We start from the raw sequence: 19,429 nt of genomic DNA, 5'->3' as shown, positions 1-19,429 counted from the left end.
TTGGACTTTTTCCGCGTAAGAAAATTGGCAAGTAATGGAACATGGTATCCAAAATGCATTTAAGAGGCGACTTGACAACACGATTGATGAGTGGGAAGCCAAGAACCACATTTTATCTTACACTTGTAGCTGTCTGCTCCAATTCTGCAACTAGCGATTTGATGAAGGTAAGAGTCTACTTCCATTCCGATACCTAGGGAATTCCGTTATCACGTATGATGCTGCTAGTGGATTAAACATTCGTCATTCTTCGAACGACTTCGGCGCGACCCAAAAAGTTCTGATCGGGGTTACAAGTCCAATTCTGGGTCCAGTCAGCCTAGCAGTTTTGGTCCCAGTCTTTGGTGTGATGAGACTTAAAAACAAAGTAACAAATAAGATTGATTCTAGAAAATACGAAAAAGATAAACATGGCTTCATCGTGCAAGCCTCCCGTGAATATCTTTGTAAAGTGGCTAAAGAACAAGAGCTATAGTTATTCGTGGAAGAGCACCTCAAAGATGCTCGGGGGTACCTTAGACAGGTTTCAGTTCGTATGCCCGAGCTCATAGCCGCTGACAAAACGCTATGTCCGCAGCTCAGAGTTGAGACTCACTCAGAGGAGGACATTAAAGAACTCTATGGCCTTTTACAAGAGATGAGTGTGACAATAGAGGAAAAGTAGGCGCTTTTTTTCATTAATGATGTACAGAACATGGAAATAAGTCGTTATGACTTGAGGTGGGTAGAAGATCAAACTTCACTTCTCGGAGAAGGAGCATTCCGTTCAGTTTATCGTGAAACATTCGGGATACCGGGAAAAAGAGAACCCCTACAGGTGGCTGTGAAATTGTGGAAGGAAGAGCTAGACGAATCCGCCGCGATTGGCTTCCTCTCTAAAACAGAAACACTGAGGTCAGTTACTATCAGAGTATTGTTTAACGCTGGAGGAGATTGTGAACCCAATTTTCTATATGATGTATGGATAAAGCTAAAAAAGTATACTTTTTATTTACAATTTAAGCAGATGTTTTTTCGATCGATTTCTTTAAGGATCCAGAAGTTTATTATGATCCATCCAAAAGGTGTTAGCCAATCATAGGATTTGTCGCAGTGGTAAACATTTTTTTTTTGTTTTTCCCAAGATAAAAACCAAACTTAATTTCCTTCCATGAACCATTTCCCCTAGTCTCTTACAGTCTAAAAGTTAAACATGCGCAATGAATGAACACAATATCCTTCTAGGTTGCATCAACGGAAAAGTACATCCAATGAAAATCATTTAGTATGAGTTGCAGTAAATACATGAAAAACGGCTCAGTGTCTAAAGGAGACTTAGTTACATGGGCATTGACAACAATATCAATTTGGGTGATTTAGGAAGAGAGGGCCGGGATACATAACAAAGCGGTTAACTGACGCCGAAATATTCGGGTGCATTGAAATTCGAAATGAAATGGAATAATTTATTAATAAAAGGTGGATGCTATATTTCTTGTAGGAAGCTTGACTTTCCCTTCATTGTCAAGTTCATTGGGACATCACGGCTGAATGATGGCGATCGATTACGGGTGATCCATGTTATGGAAATTTGCGAGGAAAACTTGATGAATCACATCTTTCAGAATCCTGAAAATATACCTGTATCGTCCGCTATATCTACCGCCAAGAAAAATGTACTGTGCTGGGCGAAGGACATAGCTGCAGCTCTAGAGTTCATACACAACAAAGGTATTGTTCACCGCGACCTGAGGCTGGAAAAAATTCTGGTGAGTTTAAATTGGTCTAAGCTCTTTTGTCAAGGATTTAATTCATACAATTGCTTGGATTTCAGTCCGCTTACGAGAATCAGTTCATTTCTAATTAACTACTATATTGTTCAATCGATAAAGATATGATAGACTTCATATATTCATCATATCTGATTTATCATCACGGGTTTATTACGAATCAACTTAACGGCCTGCTCCCAGTTGGCTTGTTAGCTCAATTGGTAGAGCGCTGCACTAGTATCGCAGAAGTCAGTGGTTCGAATCCCGTACAGGCCTTATTTTTTTCAAGTCTGATCTTCGCTATTGCATAAATACCGCTTTCTACTGCAAGGATCGTGCATAATACGTATTAATAACCGCAGTTCAAATATGTGAACTTCATATATTCATCGTATCTGATTTATCATCACGTGTTTATTACGAATCAACTTAAGGGCCTGCTCCCAGTTGGCTTGTTAGCTCAATTGGTAGAGCGCTGCACTGGTATCGCAGAGGTCAGTGGTTCGAATCCCGTACAGCCCTAATTTTTTTCGGGTCTGATTTCAGCTATTGCATAAATGGCGCTCTCTACTGCGAGGATCGTGCATCATACGTATCAATAACCGCAGTTCAAATATGTGAACTTCATATATTCATCGTATCTGATTTATCATCACGGGTTTATTATGAATCAACTTAACGGCCTCCTCCCAGTTGGCTTGTCAGCTCAAATGGTAGAGCGCTGCACTAGTGTCGCAGAGGTGAGTGGTTCGAATCCCGTACAGGCCTTATTTTTTTCAAGTCTGATTTTCGTTATTGCATAAATAGCGCTCTCTACTGCGAGGATCGTGCATCGTACGTATTAATAACCGCAGTTCAAATATGCGAACTTCATATGTTCGTCGTATCTGATTTATCATCACGGGTTTATTACGAATCAACTTAACGGCCTGCTCCCAGTTGGCTTGTTAGCTCAATTGGTAGAGCGCTGCACTAGTATCGCAGAAGTCAGTGGTTCGAATCCCGTACAGGCCTTATTTTTTTCAAGTCTGATCTTCGCTATTGCATAAATAGCGCTCTCTACTACGAGGATCGTGCATCATACGTATTAATAACCGCAGTTCAAATATGTGAACTTCATATATTCATCGTATCTGATTTATCATCACGTGTTTATTACGAATCAACTTAAGGGCCTGCTCCCAGTTGGCTTGTTAGCTCAATTGGTAGAGCGCTGCACTAGTATCGCAGAGGTCAGTGGTTCGAATCCCGTACAGGCCTGATTTTTTTCGGGTCTGATTTTCGCTATTGCATAAATAGCGCTCTCTACTGCGAGGATCATGCATCATACGTATCAATAACCGCAGTTCAAATATGTGAACTTCATATATTCATCGTAACTGATTTATCATCGCAGGTTTATTACGAATCAACTTAACGGCCTGCTCCCAGTTGGCTTGTTAGCTCAATTGGTAGAGCGCTGCACTAGTATCGCAGAAGTCAGTGGTTCGAATCCCGTACAGGCCTGTTTTTTTTCAGGTCTGATTTTCGCTATTGCATAAATAGCGCTCTCTACTGCGAGGATCGTGCATCATACGATAAAGATATGTTTATTATATTTCATGTATTGGTTCAGTGTAAAAACATTCGGATATAACACGCGTTGTCATTGTGTTGCGGAAATATTGTGCTCTATCATAGTGCAAAACACGGAGCTGAGCTAAAGCTGTCACGACATGAACTATGTCCGACTATTTCCAGCTTTTTTGCTAATATTGAAAGTGAGATTTCGGAACAAACGAGCCAACTTGTAGTTTCTTGTTCAAAAATAAAACAGAACAAAACAGGAATGTTGAAAAAATATGACCAAACCGTTTAGAAAATGGAAAGTAATGCCTGCCAGGAAAATTTAACGGATTCTATATTAGAAAACAAATAGGGAATCCTTGACTGTGCTCTGTTCTGTTGTAGAGCACTTAAGAAGCGGCTAGAGCACTCAAGAAGTGGGGAGAAACACTTCTTTCCTGCTCAATCCGCCCCCTGCGTGCTTTTCAAAAGAACGGAGCACAATCAAAGCTCCTCTTTTTGCTAATTAATATCCGTTTAAGTGCACATGGAATTAATTGATTAAGGTGTCATGAGACGAATAGCGAGTGCTCCACGTTTGATTTTGTAGAGAGGGCCCGAAAAGATTTTCCAGATAAAACATCTGCGTTCATTATTAACCTCTTTTCATAGCTTTCTCAAAGAAGTGTCGTTAAGGTCTCCGGTTTTCGCCTTTCTGAAGACACTAAGATGATCATTGACACGTTGACGGGAACCGATGCCTACCTCGCCCCGGTAAAGATCCTTTACGAGGCCGACATATACAGCTTTGGTATAATGCTTGCTTTGGGAGATGTGGTATGGTAAGAGAGCTCCCCTTGAAGAAGAAGGACATGTGTCGGACAAGAGACCTTCATTTGTAGAAGGCGCGACGAAGCCTCCAACTGACTGGCAAGATCTAATGCTGCGTTGCTGGGATGGAGAACCACACAACCGACCAGATGCAGCAGAGTGTCACAAGGTGTTGACTGTCCTCTCCCAAGAAGTTTGCGCACCATCTCTATGAACTCTGGTTATTAGGCAGCCATATTAGACGTTTTTTATATTTAATGGCAGAATTACTGGGAAACAACCGTGAGCCATTAATAGTCAGATAACAAACTCGTTCTGATTGCTATAGTGAAAAAAAAAAGAGAAATACAGGGAAACATGCGTTATGATAGCATACAATACGTGGTAGACAGAAGTACCCACAAAAACATCTCTTATCCAGTAGGCACAGACTTTTTAAACTTTAATTTTCTTTTCACTAAAAACGTCATTAGAATCGTTCTCAACTTATGCATATGTCAGTGGTGTTCAGTTTTTTTTTTGTTTATTGCACTCATGATTTTTCCGTGCTACAGTTTTTTTGCAGAAAGAAACTTCCTATAGGAGTAAAAAAGAACTGAGGTTAAGAATCGTGTCAACATTGTGAAATATAAAGACAGAATAAGTATTCAAAGGTACAAATGGTGTGAGCAGAAAACCGCTCAGAGACCTAACAAGGTTTACAAAACTGAGACGTGCAAATTTGCACATGAAAATTGGACTCTCCATTTTGGTAAATGGAGCATTTAGGACGAGTACTGTGAAAGCCGTGATCAATTCAATGGTTTACTTCCAACAACTTCTAACAATAAACGTTTAAAAAAAAGAAAGCTTACCGTTTGTTGCAATGAAATCAAGACTAGGCAAGAACTCAGTGCTGGAAAAAATTTCGGGAAAGAAGAAAAATAGAACAAATTTGAAGCATTTCGAGGATGACTTCCAATATGAATTTTGGAGTGGGTCCTTGACAATGAAAATCGTCCAAACAATATTTGAGCGACTCATTGGTTGGAAATTGACATCTAGGATATTTCTTGCCAGATTGCCAACACAAAGGTACCTCCGAAAAGTGGATATGAAGCAAATGAGAAACCAAACCGGAAAAGATACTCGAGGATGGTACAAAAGGACAACATTTTTCATTCTTGAATGAGAGAAGTCGATATTCGTACTTCAATCGTCAATGCCTCAAGAAGATAAACGGTTACAAGCGAAGTTCACTGCAATTTGGGATCTGAGTCATTTGAGAACTAGGTGATATTTCGTGAAGCCAAGGTAAGAGAATATTCAAAAGATCTTAAAAAGAACACACATTGTCGAATGTTATCTCCATCTGCTTATTTGCATGTAAAGGTCGTTTGACAAATTTAAATCATTAAAGCTACCCATATCGTAATTATGCCACTTATAACTAAAAAAAAGAGCTGTCTCAACTCTAATGCCATGGGAATCAAAGTTTATTTTGTGATTTCAAATCCAAATTTACGGAGGAGATAGAAAATTTCTTTAATTGTTATGGCAGTAATCTTTTAAAATTCTTACAATATACATAGCAACTGGCCAGCCATCTGAACAAGACCAAAATCCTGTGTTTGTATTATCGTCAAAAACAATGTTTTTAAAATCGCTTCGTACTGAAACATCCTAGCGTTGAATGAGGATTTACACAACCAAATAGTGACTCTTTTCATCATATCTCGACAGAAACCTTCCAATGGCATGACAATAGTAAAAAAAAAAACCCTTGTAATCAATATGAAAACGCCTTCTTCACTTTTGACCCATATAAGCTTATGCTCTGGTGCGCGGCCGCCTGGGTCTGACTCGTCCCCAGCAATGCCATTCGTCTCATCGTTTCATGAGAAGACGCACGGGAAGAAATATCCTGGAACCCTTCCCGTCGTCCTTATCGTTCTGTTTGACTATGACTAGCCTTCATCTCATTTGCGCTTAAAAAAAGATCAACAGGAGATGAAGAGTTCAGTGCCTGTGTAATTCGAAGAAGTATGGGTTCGAGTCATGTCTTGAATGAAAAACTCCCTCGCTTCCAATGAACTTTTATATTGCAGTCAACCTGAGAGGATCAATTATTTACTTATGTTAGCGCGATAACTTCGGTCGTTCTACAGGCGAACTCGTTGAGGAACGAAATAGAAATAATTAGCGCGGCCTCTTTAGTTCCCAATCTGTTACATCTTTGCGTGCACACTGGTTTTTCAGCGCAGAGGGTAGGGGTAAGAAGATGGTAGTTTTTGCGCTAAGGCATAGAAGCGAACTCTAGAAGGCGTTGTTATTTTTCCCTGCTCTGAAGCTTTATCGCCGACCTACAGAGGAAACGACACCGACTACGTTGAAATGTAGGTATTCCGTAAAGGGTTTACATGTATTACACTTAGTCTAACCTCACGAACAAATTTACTTCGGACACAGATACCAACGCCACAATACACGCTCAGAAACGAAGCAAAAATAGCGTTACTGAGAGCTAGATCTACACATCTCAAATCCCTCATTCATTGTTCACTGATAAAAACAAGTTGCTTTCACAATCATTTTAAGACTATTTATTGTTTCAAAATTTCACCAACTTCCACAATTGAGGCAATTCTTAAAAGACACAGTGTTTACCTTCAAGTCAACAGAGGGCAGCTGGTTGGTCTGTAAACACTGAAAATGCTCTGTCATTCAGCAATAAAACAAATACAGTCAATCTCCTCATATAATTCGACAACCCTTTTTCTCAATTTTTGACAAGACTTGAACTATATTTTGGATAGGGGGTGAGTACAAATTTGGAATAACTCGATATTTACGACCAAGAGTTAGAGTCAGGATACCTAGGCTGTCCATAAAACTATTTTACAACGTGAGAAAGATCAATTAGCATCAAAAGATGGTGTCAACCTGTTTCGAAAAGATTTTTCCGCTTTTCTTCAGTGGATGACAAACATTTCATTTTATGGAAGAATATGCTATGACTCCAGAGATGTTAAATCATGAATTATTTAGGTTGACTACCGAAATTGCGTGGGTTTAACAACTGGAAAAGAGCAAGAGCGAGAAATCAAATAAACGTTGTTGCATTTGTTTACTATTTGTCATCGAGAGTTATCCGGACTTACCGGGTGTTAAGGAAATTGTTAAGAGAACGTATGGACTAAAGCAAGAAATGTCTAAGTACAGTTTGGTACAGAGGAGTCTGTCTTCTTAAATGTACGTTTTTCGTTCTGTTTAGATGAATAACTGCGACACTTGCGAGAAATGAAGCGATTTAGTATTCTGTTTGCTTGTAATTTGTAATGGGTCTACATGAAACATTTCGCTTTGATGTCTTTCTATGATATTTACCCGATCGATTTCCAGCGATTTCTTGGTTTTGCGAGTGTCTACCCTTACGAACCTAAATCGCCAATTACTTCAAAGAAGGCAATTCTCGTTGCGTTGGGTCGTCTGGTCAAAGATTCTTCAAAAAATATAAAAGCACACCTCGCCTTGATAGGCGTACTTCAAGATTGAATTGTTAAGGGCAATGATTAACTCAGCGAATGTCAATAAAAATTTGACACTTTCTGTTTAAAATACCCTTCCATGGCATAAATATTGATATAGATGCGAACCTTACCAAAGAAAAATATCATTAATAAAAAAATTATATACGGAACGAGGTTTTCAGGATTAAACCGACAATAAAAAACCTGTCGGCAACATTTGCGTAAGCACTATACTACCTCATACAGTTTTCAGGGAAAATACAGTTACTCTCTGAAAAACTGACATTCTATGAGCAAAACAGTTTAAACGTTTTGTCAGACAAGTCTAATTTACATTGCTTTTTCCGCTGACAAACACAAATAACATCTGCTTTTTAGGGAAATTAAAGGTAATTTTCTCATGCTCTTGGAGTTGTCTTGCTACAATCTCAGTTCCTTTTGAATAAGACTACTACACGAGCTTTTCTGCAGACAACGAGGTAACGTTTTGCTCTTAGGGGCTTATGTTTTACTTTAGAAAGACTATTCTGTAGCTCAGTGAAGCTTTCACCATTTTGGTTTTCTAATTCATTCGCTGTAAACCAACGAACAGAACCCTGTGTAGCTTAATTTGATCGATCTCGCCATATCCGTTTAAGGTCAAAACCAGAACCTACATGTTTCTAAGCCAAGGAAACATTCTTATTATAATCTATTTTTCCAAAATTTCAATAATAACTTACCGATTCTGGAATTAGGCTGGCTATGTTTTCGTGGCAGTAAAAACCGGCCTACTTTTAATTTTTCATTGCTTCACCGAGGAATCTGCCTCCGTATAGAGTTCGACCACAAGTATCATGTATGGGACCACGTTTGGGTACAAACTCAACCGACGTTGCTTAGACTTATGACTAAATTATAATTCTAGATTGGTTAATCTGTCTAAATGTCGAGTGCTTTTGTTTCGACCGTTGTATTCCTTTTGGACTCAAGCATTTTATCCTTAAAAATGTAACTAATGTAAGGAAACATTTCACAACGGCGAGCCCATAGATGCATGCGGAATGCTCTTTGTACCTGAGTCTGCTACTGTCAGGTCGCGTTCTTCTTACCAAATGCAGAGTTTGCGTTTGAGAACAGGCGTTAAAACATTTCCCCCACAATTATAAAATATTCAAGAGATGAAGCATTCCCATGACGAAAAGGAAAAGACTGGTGCAAACATTATCTTGACGACTTTGGACATAATAAGCTAATATATTCATTTTCGTGAACAAGGGGGCTTTCAAGGAAGCTTTGGTTTAAAAAGCTCTGTTACTTTTCTTAAGGTTTTAAATAATGCTAAATGACAGGCAAACTTTGGTCGACCAAATGGAGTTCAAATATAACTACTGCCTTTCATCACGCTAACTGAGGCAGTGCACAATTAGTCAGTTAACTATAAGCATGCAACCCGGCCGAAAGTACACTGTTTAAGAGGAATACGTCTAGGAATTTCAATTCACTGAGAAAGCCAGTGATTATAATTTTTTTTTTTTAAACTTTTTTTTCAGAACCCTCAGCAGCAATGTTCCCTGTAACTAAAACTCTGATCCTGATTGGCATTGCTTTAAGCATCGCAACAGGTATGAAAAATTGATTAAACAATTCATCCATAGCTTTATTGCTTTTTTTCGTATACAAATTGAACTGTGACAAAAATTTACTTTTATTTTCTAGAATCGGCCACGTCCACCATCAACCAAAAGGTACTCATAAAAATCTGATTTGAAATTGTCTCTGTGTCACAAAAACGACAGTTTCAATCAGTGTTTTGAACGGCGATGAGTGAGCTCACCATAACTGATGTTTAAAGGGGAATAATACACGCAACAAAATTACCGCGTTTTAGAAGGCCACGTCGCTAGGGGACCTGTTTTTGAAAACCAAAAGCAAGCCTCTTAGGAAAGTTTACCCCAAGACTCGAACTTTCGACTATAACTTGCGTCACCCTGGCATCTCAAAATGCCATTTAGCAGCCTGCAGTAACAATTACGTCCACTACACAAAGTGCAAAACTTTGTTTAGTGAGCTTACACGTTTTGGGTGTAATCCTGATGGACAAATCGAGTCTACTGTTCCCGAGTTTACGAGCTACTCTGAAATCAGTGGTAAATTGCTATTTAATGTTATTCATGCTCTTAGGTTCCACCTCTCCATCATCGAATGACAAAAAGGGAGATATCAAAATATTTTGGAGCTAACTCCCACTCAGAAGGTCTGTTTACAATACTAGTTCTGCATTTAAATATTCAGATGCCGACAAGTTTTGTTAATTTAACTTATTTTAGTAGTTTTGCTCTCCTGTTTCATCAAATGACTCTTTTGTTTCGTTTTGTTTCCTCATCATTGTTGTCGTCGTTAGTACCTGAGTATGAAGTCATTTCGCCATTCCAAGCAGACGAAACTGGGACATTTCTTTCTCATAAACTTAACAAACGTAGCCGCACGAAGCGAAGTGTAGATCAACCGAACAATTGGTTTTATAATGTGGAAGCGTTTGGTTTCACACTCCATTTGAACGTAACCAAGTCAAGACATATATTAGCTCCAGGAACCATTGTAGAAACAGTACATGAAAATGGAAGCAAATCCTATACTACACCACCCAAGAATACTTTATACAGTGGCCACGTGGTGTCCCATCCTGGTTCTGTAGTTGCCGTCAGCAACCATGATGGACTGGTATGTATATGCAGACTCCCATAATTGACACGTATAAATATTTAATTTTTTGCTTTACCTTGCAGTAAAGCGCCATGGTAGAGTATGGTGACCTCTTCTACATGCCTCTAGGATCAATAATGTCGAAAGTGTCTTGTGTGGTGACAAAAAATAATTTTTGATATTTTGTTATTTCTTAGAGTGGCATGATTAACCTTGTGAAACAGGCGCTCTTTATACAGCCACTACCCAACCACCTCGCAAAGGAATATGGGTCATTTAGTGGTGCGCATCCTCACTTGATTTTCAAAAAGTCAGTGGGAGATGTCATCGGTAGAGGATGTGACGTGTCAGGTAGAATGCATATTGATGACATCTATCGGAAACTAAAGATATAAAACTTCCCAATCAGAGGCAGCGTGGCCGACTGGTCAGAGTAGAGTAGAGTAGACAACTATATTTATACAGGATAGCCCCTTCAGTGTAGTAAACACTGGTATCAACGGGGGTCCTGTTAACCACCCATCCCACCCCAGGAGAGGACATCCATCACACAGTAATCTCGTGCGTGGGAAATTAACGTCTCCTGCCCCTAACCCTGCAGGAGACGGGACCTCCATTTATTCGTCCCTATCCGAGAAGACTAGAATATCTAACCATTTCTTACGGTGGCCCAGAAGGCTCAACGCAAACAAAAAATATACTGCAGCAAATAAAACATATACTGCAGTAAATAAAAAATATACTGCAGCAAATAAAAAATATACTGCAGCAAATAAAAAATATACTGCAGCAAATAAAAATAAACTGGAGCAAATAAAAATACACTGCAGGAAATAAAAAAATCATAAAGCAAAGAAAAAAAGTACCGCAGCAAATAAAAAAATGCAACCCAAACAAAAACTACCGCAGCAAATAAAATATGCAACGCAAACAAAAAAAAAAAGAAAACGCAAACAAAAAAAGTCGGAACGCAACGCCAAGGAAAACTGGGTAATAGTTCTCAGTTTCCCACCAAAACAGCACGAACTGGAACTCGCTTTTGGTTATGGACGAAAGCGATCAGCGTAGGATTATAGAAAATTACTTTCATCAAGGGTATGAAAATACCTCGGGGAGGAAAGGAGAAAACCCACGGTTTGCGTTGTATATTTTATTTGCTGCAGTAGTTTTGTTTGCGGTGCATTTTTTTATTTGCTGCGTACTTTTTTTTCTTTGCGTTTTGATTTTTTTATTTGATGCAGTACATTTTTTATTTGCTGCAGCATATTTTTTTTTTGCTGCAGTATATTTTTTGTTTGCGTTGAGCCTTCTGGGCCACCGTAATTTCTTGATGTTATAGAGAGGCAGCATATTCTTCTAAATTATTTTACGACCCTGAGTGTTGGTCCGGCCGGGGCTCGAACCCTCGACCTCCCGCACAACAGTGCAGCGCTCTGTCCATTGAGCTAACTGGGAGGCGGTTAGCGTGTCGGACGCGCAATCCGTCGTTCGCGGGTTCGAGTCCCGTTCTGACCACTACCTGGATTTGTTTCACGGTAGCTCCGAGTTCAAATCCTCGGCCATGCTTGTAAATAGCCAACTGGTTTGCCTTCGGCCAGTTGGGAATCTTAACAATATTATGTTCAATTTGAATTATTTGTTTACAGCCCACAATGTAAACTACTGGGTTACCAGTAATTGTGTTAGCTACTAAAGTTAATTTTTTTTTTTTTAATCATAAAGTGTTATACAATTCTAATCATCCTTGGTCTTGTGGCACAGATTCTCACGAGAGAACTAAAAGAAGCTTGGAAACTACCAAAACAAAGCGATCACGTGACGAACGTTCAGTATCACATAAGCATTTAGAGGTTATCATGGTAGCAGACGATTTGGTGGTAAAAAATCGCGGGGAAGAAAATCTGTCGATGCATCTACTTATGTTGGCCCACTTAGTAAGAAAACCTTATTCTTTGGTTGACTTGCATTGCTTTTCTCTCCTCTTAAACTTAGTTGAAGGCCTTTTTTCAGTGAGTCTATTTTTGGAATGCGTCTTGAATCGTGAATTCTTATTTTTCATTAAAAATTACTAGGTCGATAACATGTTTCACGACGAGAGTGTTGGAGAGAAAAAGGTATCACTGGTAGTGATTAAAGTGGTGATCAAGAAAGATGGGGTAGGTTGTCCCTTTTGTTTTGTTTTGTTTTTTTTTTTTTTTCGGTTTTTCTTTAAAATCGATGCCCCAGATGTAGTCACTCCCTTGTAGGGATCTTTACATAAGTTCTGGATTATTCTGATGTTTTTTTGGTCTACATAATAACCATTGGTCTGTTAATCGATTCTGAATACTCGCAATCCATTGCCTATCTAGTGCGCGAAAAAAAATGACATCTTTTCATTCTTCATTGTCCTTCACTGAGATAAATGGTCATTTTCTTGCAGGTGATTATGGCAATAACCTTTGATTTGATATCTTTCCTTTGAACTGAGCGATATATTAATTCTATTGAAGAAGTATAGATCAATTTCCAGTGCAGAGTAAAGCACAATGGTTGTAAATGAAAATTTAAGGAGTGATCGTACACGTAATCACGACAATTTTATGAAAACTATTAGGTACATTTTTTGTTTCTGCAGATTTTGTTACTTGTTTCTTCTATTCGTTTTTGTTGTTGTTTATTTTTTCCCCAAATATTTGTTTTATAAACATCTCGTTGGCATAATTAGAAAATGGATATTGAGCGAATGATTTTTACTTATCACTTTTCAGTTTGGTTACAATTCTTCAGCTAACAATTATGTCAGACTAAGTAAAGTCGAAGATTGGGGTGGCTTAAACATACCAAAACAAGACAAAGATCCTGAACATGCGGACATCGTTATATTGCTGACGGGGTGAGTACGAACTCTTCTGTCAGCGGGGTATCCTCGAAAGACGATTGGTGGGTGAACCAGGTGGGGTTCTGTATCAGGTTTCCAAAATAAAACAGTTCTATCACTCTGAAAAGACTAGCGAATTGTTTTTTCTTTTCTACGCTCAGCCTGAGGTAAGCTAATACTATGTTTCACATGCATTAACAATGTTTTAACGTGTAGGACTTTTCACGTCATAAATAAAGTAAGTAGTGTTTTTCGGTGAGGTCTGTTTTCGAAAAGTTTTTCTTAGAATGCGTAGAACGCTCAATATATCCCCCCTGGGTGACTTGCTTGGATTAATTAGATTTTACAGTAAGTAGGAACCTAAAACAAAGTTTTTCCCTTTTTTCACAGGGAGAGCCTCGGAGGTGAGTGGTTCAGTTGCTGACTGAATCGATGAGGATTTTTAATCCTGTGTTATTCATATTGCTAAACCTCTGAGTGAAGTCCTTTGTATCGATTTTCCTTTCCAATTTTTGGAATATACAAAGTTTTTTTTTAAGATTAACTTTCAGAATTGCTTGCCTCATTAGATCGTCGTGTTAGAGCCAAGGCATGAGCGTTAGAACTTCCCCCAGCTCATTATCTCTTCTAAATTAATTTTTTCCATTTTTCAATTTTTTTTTAGCTTTCGTTTTACTCTCTTTACTGTCTTACACAGAGAACGAGATCAAGATGAGTGATTTTTAGCTTTTAGATACAAAAGACATCATCGTTTAATCAATTTGTAGGTTTAGCCGCTGTGGGTTCTACTTGCTCCACAAACTTTGGCAAAACTGTTAACAATGACATTGGCCTAACATCAGCCATCATTATCGCTCATGAAACAGCTCACACGTGAGTATAGTCTATATCAGAGATGAAAAGGTAGCGTGAAAATTACTAAGGATGACGGGTCTAAATATGTGACACAAACTGCTTGTTCAATTAAATAAAGAGGGTAAGTTTCTAAAGAAACTGTGGTGCTGCGTCGGTGGGGGTAACAAGGTAATTTGGTAATATCAACTTAGTTGAGATTGTAAATTGGCCACCGTAAAGAGTTAAAAAGCTGACGTTTCGAGCGTTAGCCCTTCGTCATGGCCAGTCACGAAGGACTAACGCTCGAACCGTCAGTTTTTTAACTCTTTACGAGGGCCAATTTACAGTTTCAATTTAGTTGATAAAACCAAATTGCTTGTTCAATTAGTCATGTTATAGAAGACATGATGTTTACTTTTTTGCATTACCGAGCGGCATGACTGGCTATTCTCGTCTATCCGACAGCCTTTGCAGTTTTGAGCACCTTATTTGCATTCAATTCGGCATTTTTGGTTTTCATTTTCTTTTCAAATCCTACTCTCGCATTATGTCTTTTCAGGCTAAAACCTGTCGAGTAGCTTAGCTTGGAGCTAAGGAAGTTAAGATAGAAACAGCTGAAGATGCATAAGTTACACTAATTGTCTCTAGTATCTTCCATGTAGATTCGGCATTGGGCATGATGGGTCGATAAAAGGCGAGCGGTGTAACGACGGCAAGTACATCATGGCAAGCGCTGTAAGCGACGGGGGAGATGCATTCAAGTGGTCAAAGTGCAGCAGCACTCGCATTCAAGAATTCCTCACGTGAGTATCTGTGAGGAGCTACTAAATCCTGGGATTAAGATTGTAAACGGAGAGATGGGTTTGGTAAATGTGTCGGAAAAATTGACCGACAAAACGAAAAATTTACTCACAAAACTAGCAATTAACAATAAAATTGCTTCAAATAGTTTAAAACAAGATGTGCATGATTAACCACCAATTTTGCTCATTATGCGACGGGAAAATGCAGAGGAAAGCTGATATTAGAGCCAATTTTATGTTTTCTGACTTCATTCAATTTTTAAGAAAGGATCTTCATTCTTAGGGTCCTCTCTTTTCCTTCCTCACCTTCTCGGGGAGAAAGGAGAAAACCCACGGAAGAGGAATATTCGTAAGATATACACCTTCACGACCCACTCAAAAGACATAATGCCTTTAGCAAGGTCGTGGCCCACAACAGATACTCAATCTTAAAGATTTTATCAAAGGCTATCTATTTAGGGAAAAAGGATCCCTGAACCTTTAATAGCAGTGGAATCTCAGGGGGGTCTATCCACCCCCTTGCCCCTCTTGTGAGAGGACAGGGCTGAGGATGAAGATCAGGTTGTACTCTAAGAGAAAAGCTTTAAGTGTGGTATTTCTTGACAGTGGATCCGGTTCGTCCTGTCTGGATGACAACCCACGTGATTTCCTTCACATGCCCAGCATCTTCCACAAGAAGCTGCCGGGACAGATCGTGGACGCTACACTACAGTGTAGGTTGCAATTTGGTCAAGAATTTTTCCATTGTCCCCAAAGAAAAGTAAGTAAAACCTGTTTTAGGCAAGGCAACAGTTTTCCTTTTGGGCTTAAGCAAAATTAAGAAAATCGAGGCTTTTCACTTTGTTATCTCGTTTCAGTAGTATTTAGTTCTTAATTCCTAAATTTCGTTATCAAATTCTGCTGTGGAATGGAATTTCTATGAATATATCGACTTGGATATGGCTAGGCTTTTTTGTATGGTCGTATGCTTGTTTGTCTGGAAGAGAGAAAAGCCTGTGTTGTATATTTGGGAAATGCCCTTTTATCCTATAGTGCATCTCTCCTTTCAATAGCGCGAATGAGTACCGGCGAAATGATTGGGAACCTGAAGGAACGTGCTAAAATACTGTGATGGTCCAACATGCCAATCATCGGTGGAGGGGGAGAGGGGAGAGTGGGATAAACTGCAACAGCTCAACACTTTGAAAGCTTATGAGATGAATACTGAAAAAAAAAATTGTTTTCCACATCGCAAAAATCTGTGGTTCCTTTCTCGTTAGGCCGACTGTGGTACCCTATACTGTACCAATGATGGGTATAGATGTGTATCTCGTATAGCTCCGCCCATTGATGGTACGAGATGCGGTGATAGGCACGTAAGTAAAATTAGTTTAAACTTACATCTCTTGTTTCTTGTAAAAAAATTTGAACTAAAAAAAGGACCATATCCTTGAATAAGGTCTCCTCCCCATAAAATAAATCTTCAAAAAAGGGACTAGGTAAAGGCAAGGTAAACTTTATTTGATAAGTTGGTTGAGATTGTTTGGCAGCCAAAGGGCTGATGTGGACCTACTATCCACAATCAAAATTTTGCAAGCAGAGAAGATATTATCAAAAGAATAGAAGCTATGCACAGGGAGAAAACATCATATATACATGCAAAAAACTGAGATTTACAAGAGCCTAATTGAAATAATAATATAATACCAGAAAATAAAATGCTTAACTGCGCAACCTGTGTGTTGTGTGAGACCCCTCACTCTTTGTACAGACTATTCACCGCCTCAGACGTTATTATAACATAACCAAAGTAAATCGCGCGCTCTGATTGGTCAATTTAGCGTCCCCCATTTGCCCATGGGTGTACGCTGCTGACGTGAGCAAATGCAAAGACTGTTTTTCCGCGCGCGCTTGTTTTATCTGGTCACGTGAGATTTGTTAAAGAAAAGGGAACTCTTTAGCTACAATGTATCAATGTTATGTTATAAAACAAATGGTAAACACCATAGCGCACACTAGTGAGTTATGGATGCACTTGGGAAGTTTGCTAAGCACTCAAGAAGCTAGAGTCGCTCTCGGCTATCACCTCGAGCGACTCTTACGCTTCTTTCGTGCTTAGCAACCTCCCAAGTACATCCATAACTCAATAGTGTACGCTGTGGTGTTTGCCATTTGTTAATTGGAGAAAGCTCACTTACTGAAGTGTCATAAATTGTTTCGGGCATGCCACTCTATTAAAAATGTCTTAACTTTTGAAGTGGTGCATAAAGGGTGAATGTGAGGACGACGGCTCTCCGATGATTGACGGAGGATGGAGTGATTGGCAGGACACCCACTCGTGCACACGAACATGCGGTGGAGGAGTGACTTGGAAAACAAGAACATGTACCAACCCCGTGTAAGAATAGCTAGCTACCACTATAATTCTTGCTATTTGACGGTCAATTCTTCCTAACCCAATTTTGCTGAGCATCTTTATGACCATGTACTGCATCGACGTTTTGTTTTTTTTTATTTCAGTGAATATTTTGAACCTGTGGACGGTAGCAGTGACAGAGCATTCGTCTTATTCACGACATCAACGAAAGAAACAAACCGAACAGAACCTAACCTTTCAAACGGATCGAAACTGATTATATAATCGCAACAGAATTACACTGCTTAAGAGTAACGTTACGTCTCGACAAAACTGACCGATTCGTTTTGACGTACCAGACTCGGAACAATCGATGGACAAATAACGCGTTACCCAACACTGATGATGATTTTTTTCCTCGGCTTGTCGAGATAATAGTATCTGCTACCGAAAATAGTCCTTTTCAAGGACTCTTACCCTACACGATCAAAATTTTTTTCTCGTTATCGTTTTGTTCTGTTCTTGTTTGATTTGCAATCACTCAATTTGTTCCAAAAACTTTGCCAATCGTCAGCAATCAGTCAAGGGAATGTAACAATGTAACTTCTCGTAACAACATTATATTTTAGGCCACAGAATGGGGGTAAAACCTGTGAAGGATCAAAAAAAGGATCATGGGAGACCTGTAACACACAGGTAATAAAGAATTATCAAACTGTGGCTCATACTGTACGAGAATTTGTTTTACAAAAAACTTATATCATCCTAGATTCTGAAAATGTACTATTTTTTAGGTTTGTTATCCCCTTTTCTTGCAGCCTTGCCCTGAAGGCTCCACAGATTATAGACTTCTTCAGTGTCAGGCCTTTGATCCGAAATCCGTGGTGTACTGGGGATCAGGTGTGCGAATGACGTCACGAGAGGATAAATAGCTAAGAATATAACTGAAAATGTTTGAAAGATGATTGGGTCGTTTTCTCTTACCAAAAAAATTAAAGGAGGAGTTAATCTATGATTTTTTCAAAAACTGTTGTTGTGGTTCTTGTGATAAATTCTTTCAGTTGCTTTCAGTTTTGAACATAGCACTATTTGATGTGATGATTAGATTAAGTGCCAGTTAAAATTTACGACCAACAGAGAAGGCGTTTTGAAAAAACGAGAGATGAGAAAAAATCAGCCAGCAGTACTAAATCGTCTTCTACACTTGGTAGCATGTAATTGAAGTCAGAGTAAAATGCAGTTTTACCTGAATTGAGAATATATTTCACCGAAAAATAAAACACGCTTTCTAGATCCTTGTATGTTACAATGCCGACGAGGAAGCTATGCAACACCTCGAGGCCGCGTTAAAGACGGCACTCGATGTAGCAGTAACCCCATGAGCAAAGACGTCTGCATTGAAGGAGTTTGCCAGGTAAAACTTAAAAAAGTACAAGTCTATTTTGGAATACAATAAATGTCTAATCTCATCAGAAAATTACTAATATCTACAAGATCGAGGAAAAAGGTCCTTATCCATTCTAAGAGAAGTCCGTCCTGTAGTTACCAATCAGTTCCAACTAATGCTCGTTTACCTTTTCATAATTTTTTTTCTGTTTTTTTCATATTTTCAGCCCGTTGGTTGTGACATGAGGTTAAATTCAGGCGTGAAGTACGACCATTGCGCTGTTTGCGGAGGCGACAGTTCCACTTGTAGCTTCGTCAGTGGGTTGTACACAGAAAACTATCGTAAATGGGGTAAACCTAAATAATTTTCATTTAGCTCACATATTGTAGTAAGACATACAGGGGGGTTCGCAGCCTATCTCGACTTTCCTCGGGATATATGTATACAGAACTATACGTTTCCTTGCCACTGAAAAAAAATTGGAGTTTTTCTGCTCACCACCCTTTATACAACTAGGCTCTTAAGTCAATATGTGCTTGGGAGAAGCGTTTTTCCTTTGATGGATAGGAATTACCAAATGCGATGAAATGATATATGATGCAACCGGAAAAAGAAATTTTTGACAAAGAAGTGCCACAAAAGTTAGATGAAGAGTTTCAGATTCGTTTAAAATCTTTAAATTTTCCCAAATTCAGGGGGACGCGGTGGCCAATGCCTCTCACCACCCAGGAGTGTAAAATGGGTGGCACATGGGGGGAGGAGGTAACCAAGTTATCGGAAAGGGTTCATCTCTTCTTTTTTTTTTTTTAGGTCCAAATAAGCCAGACGAGATAATCACCATTCCAGCTGGCTCTACCAATGTCTTTGCCAAGGTGAAAGAAAACACAGG

General features: G+C 39.1%; 1 protein-coding gene and 1 pseudogene across 5 annotated transcripts in view; both read left to right on the top strand.

The window, feature by feature from the left end:
* Positions 1–3: 3 nt before the first annotated feature.
* LOC148727268 (tyrosine-protein kinase Fer-like) lies at positions 4–4,526 on the top strand (annotated as a pseudogene).
* Positions 1,644–19,429, top strand: part of LOC111336509 (A disintegrin and metalloproteinase with thrombospondin motifs 6) — a 25,114-nt gene continuing 7,328 nt past the window's right edge. Inside the window, exons 1-21 of one of the 5 annotated variants that reach the window (XM_088726791.1) lie at positions 2,424–2,491; positions 5,187–5,420; positions 9,169–9,240; positions 9,335–9,363; positions 9,800–9,872; positions 10,020–10,339; positions 10,519–10,672; positions 12,083–12,255; positions 12,394–12,477; positions 13,072–13,196; positions 13,572–13,585; positions 13,949–14,054; positions 14,678–14,818; positions 15,425–15,578; positions 16,078–16,173; positions 17,056–17,195; positions 17,783–17,849; positions 17,972–18,053; positions 18,446–18,567; positions 18,767–18,890; positions 19,351–19,429. The exon at positions 19,351–19,429 is cut by the window's right edge and continues 11 nt beyond it. In XM_088726791.1, coding sequence (XP_088582917.1) covers positions 9,183–9,240; positions 9,335–9,363; positions 9,800–9,872; positions 10,020–10,339; positions 10,519–10,672; positions 12,083–12,255; positions 12,394–12,477; positions 13,072–13,196; positions 13,572–13,585; positions 13,949–14,054; positions 14,678–14,818; positions 15,425–15,578; positions 16,078–16,173; positions 17,056–17,195; positions 17,783–17,849; positions 17,972–18,053; positions 18,446–18,567; positions 18,767–18,890; positions 19,351–19,429 — 2,141 coding nt within the window. In that variant the 5' untranslated portion in view covers positions 2,424–2,491; positions 5,187–5,420; positions 9,169–9,182. Of the gene's footprint in view, positions 1,749–2,423; positions 2,492–4,641; positions 5,421–6,175; positions 6,503–8,030; positions 8,116–9,168; positions 9,241–9,334; positions 9,364–9,799; positions 9,873–10,019; positions 10,340–10,518; positions 10,673–12,082; positions 12,256–12,393; positions 12,478–13,071; positions 13,197–13,571; positions 13,586–13,948; positions 14,055–14,677; positions 14,819–15,424; positions 15,579–16,077; positions 16,174–17,055; positions 17,196–17,782; positions 17,850–17,971; positions 18,054–18,445; positions 18,568–18,766; positions 18,891–19,350 lie in introns of those variants that run through there. The other 4 variants (XM_088726792.1, XM_088726790.1, XM_022942620.2 and 1 more) reach the window with 4 other exon arrangements.

Source organism: Stylophora pistillata, chromosome 7 (genome assembly GCF_964205215.1).
Source record: "Stylophora pistillata chromosome 7, jaStyPist1.2, whole genome shotgun sequence".
Taxonomy (NCBI): domain Eukaryota; kingdom Metazoa; phylum Cnidaria; class Anthozoa; order Scleractinia; family Pocilloporidae; genus Stylophora; species Stylophora pistillata.
This window is presented reverse-complemented; position numbering and strand designations above follow the sequence as displayed.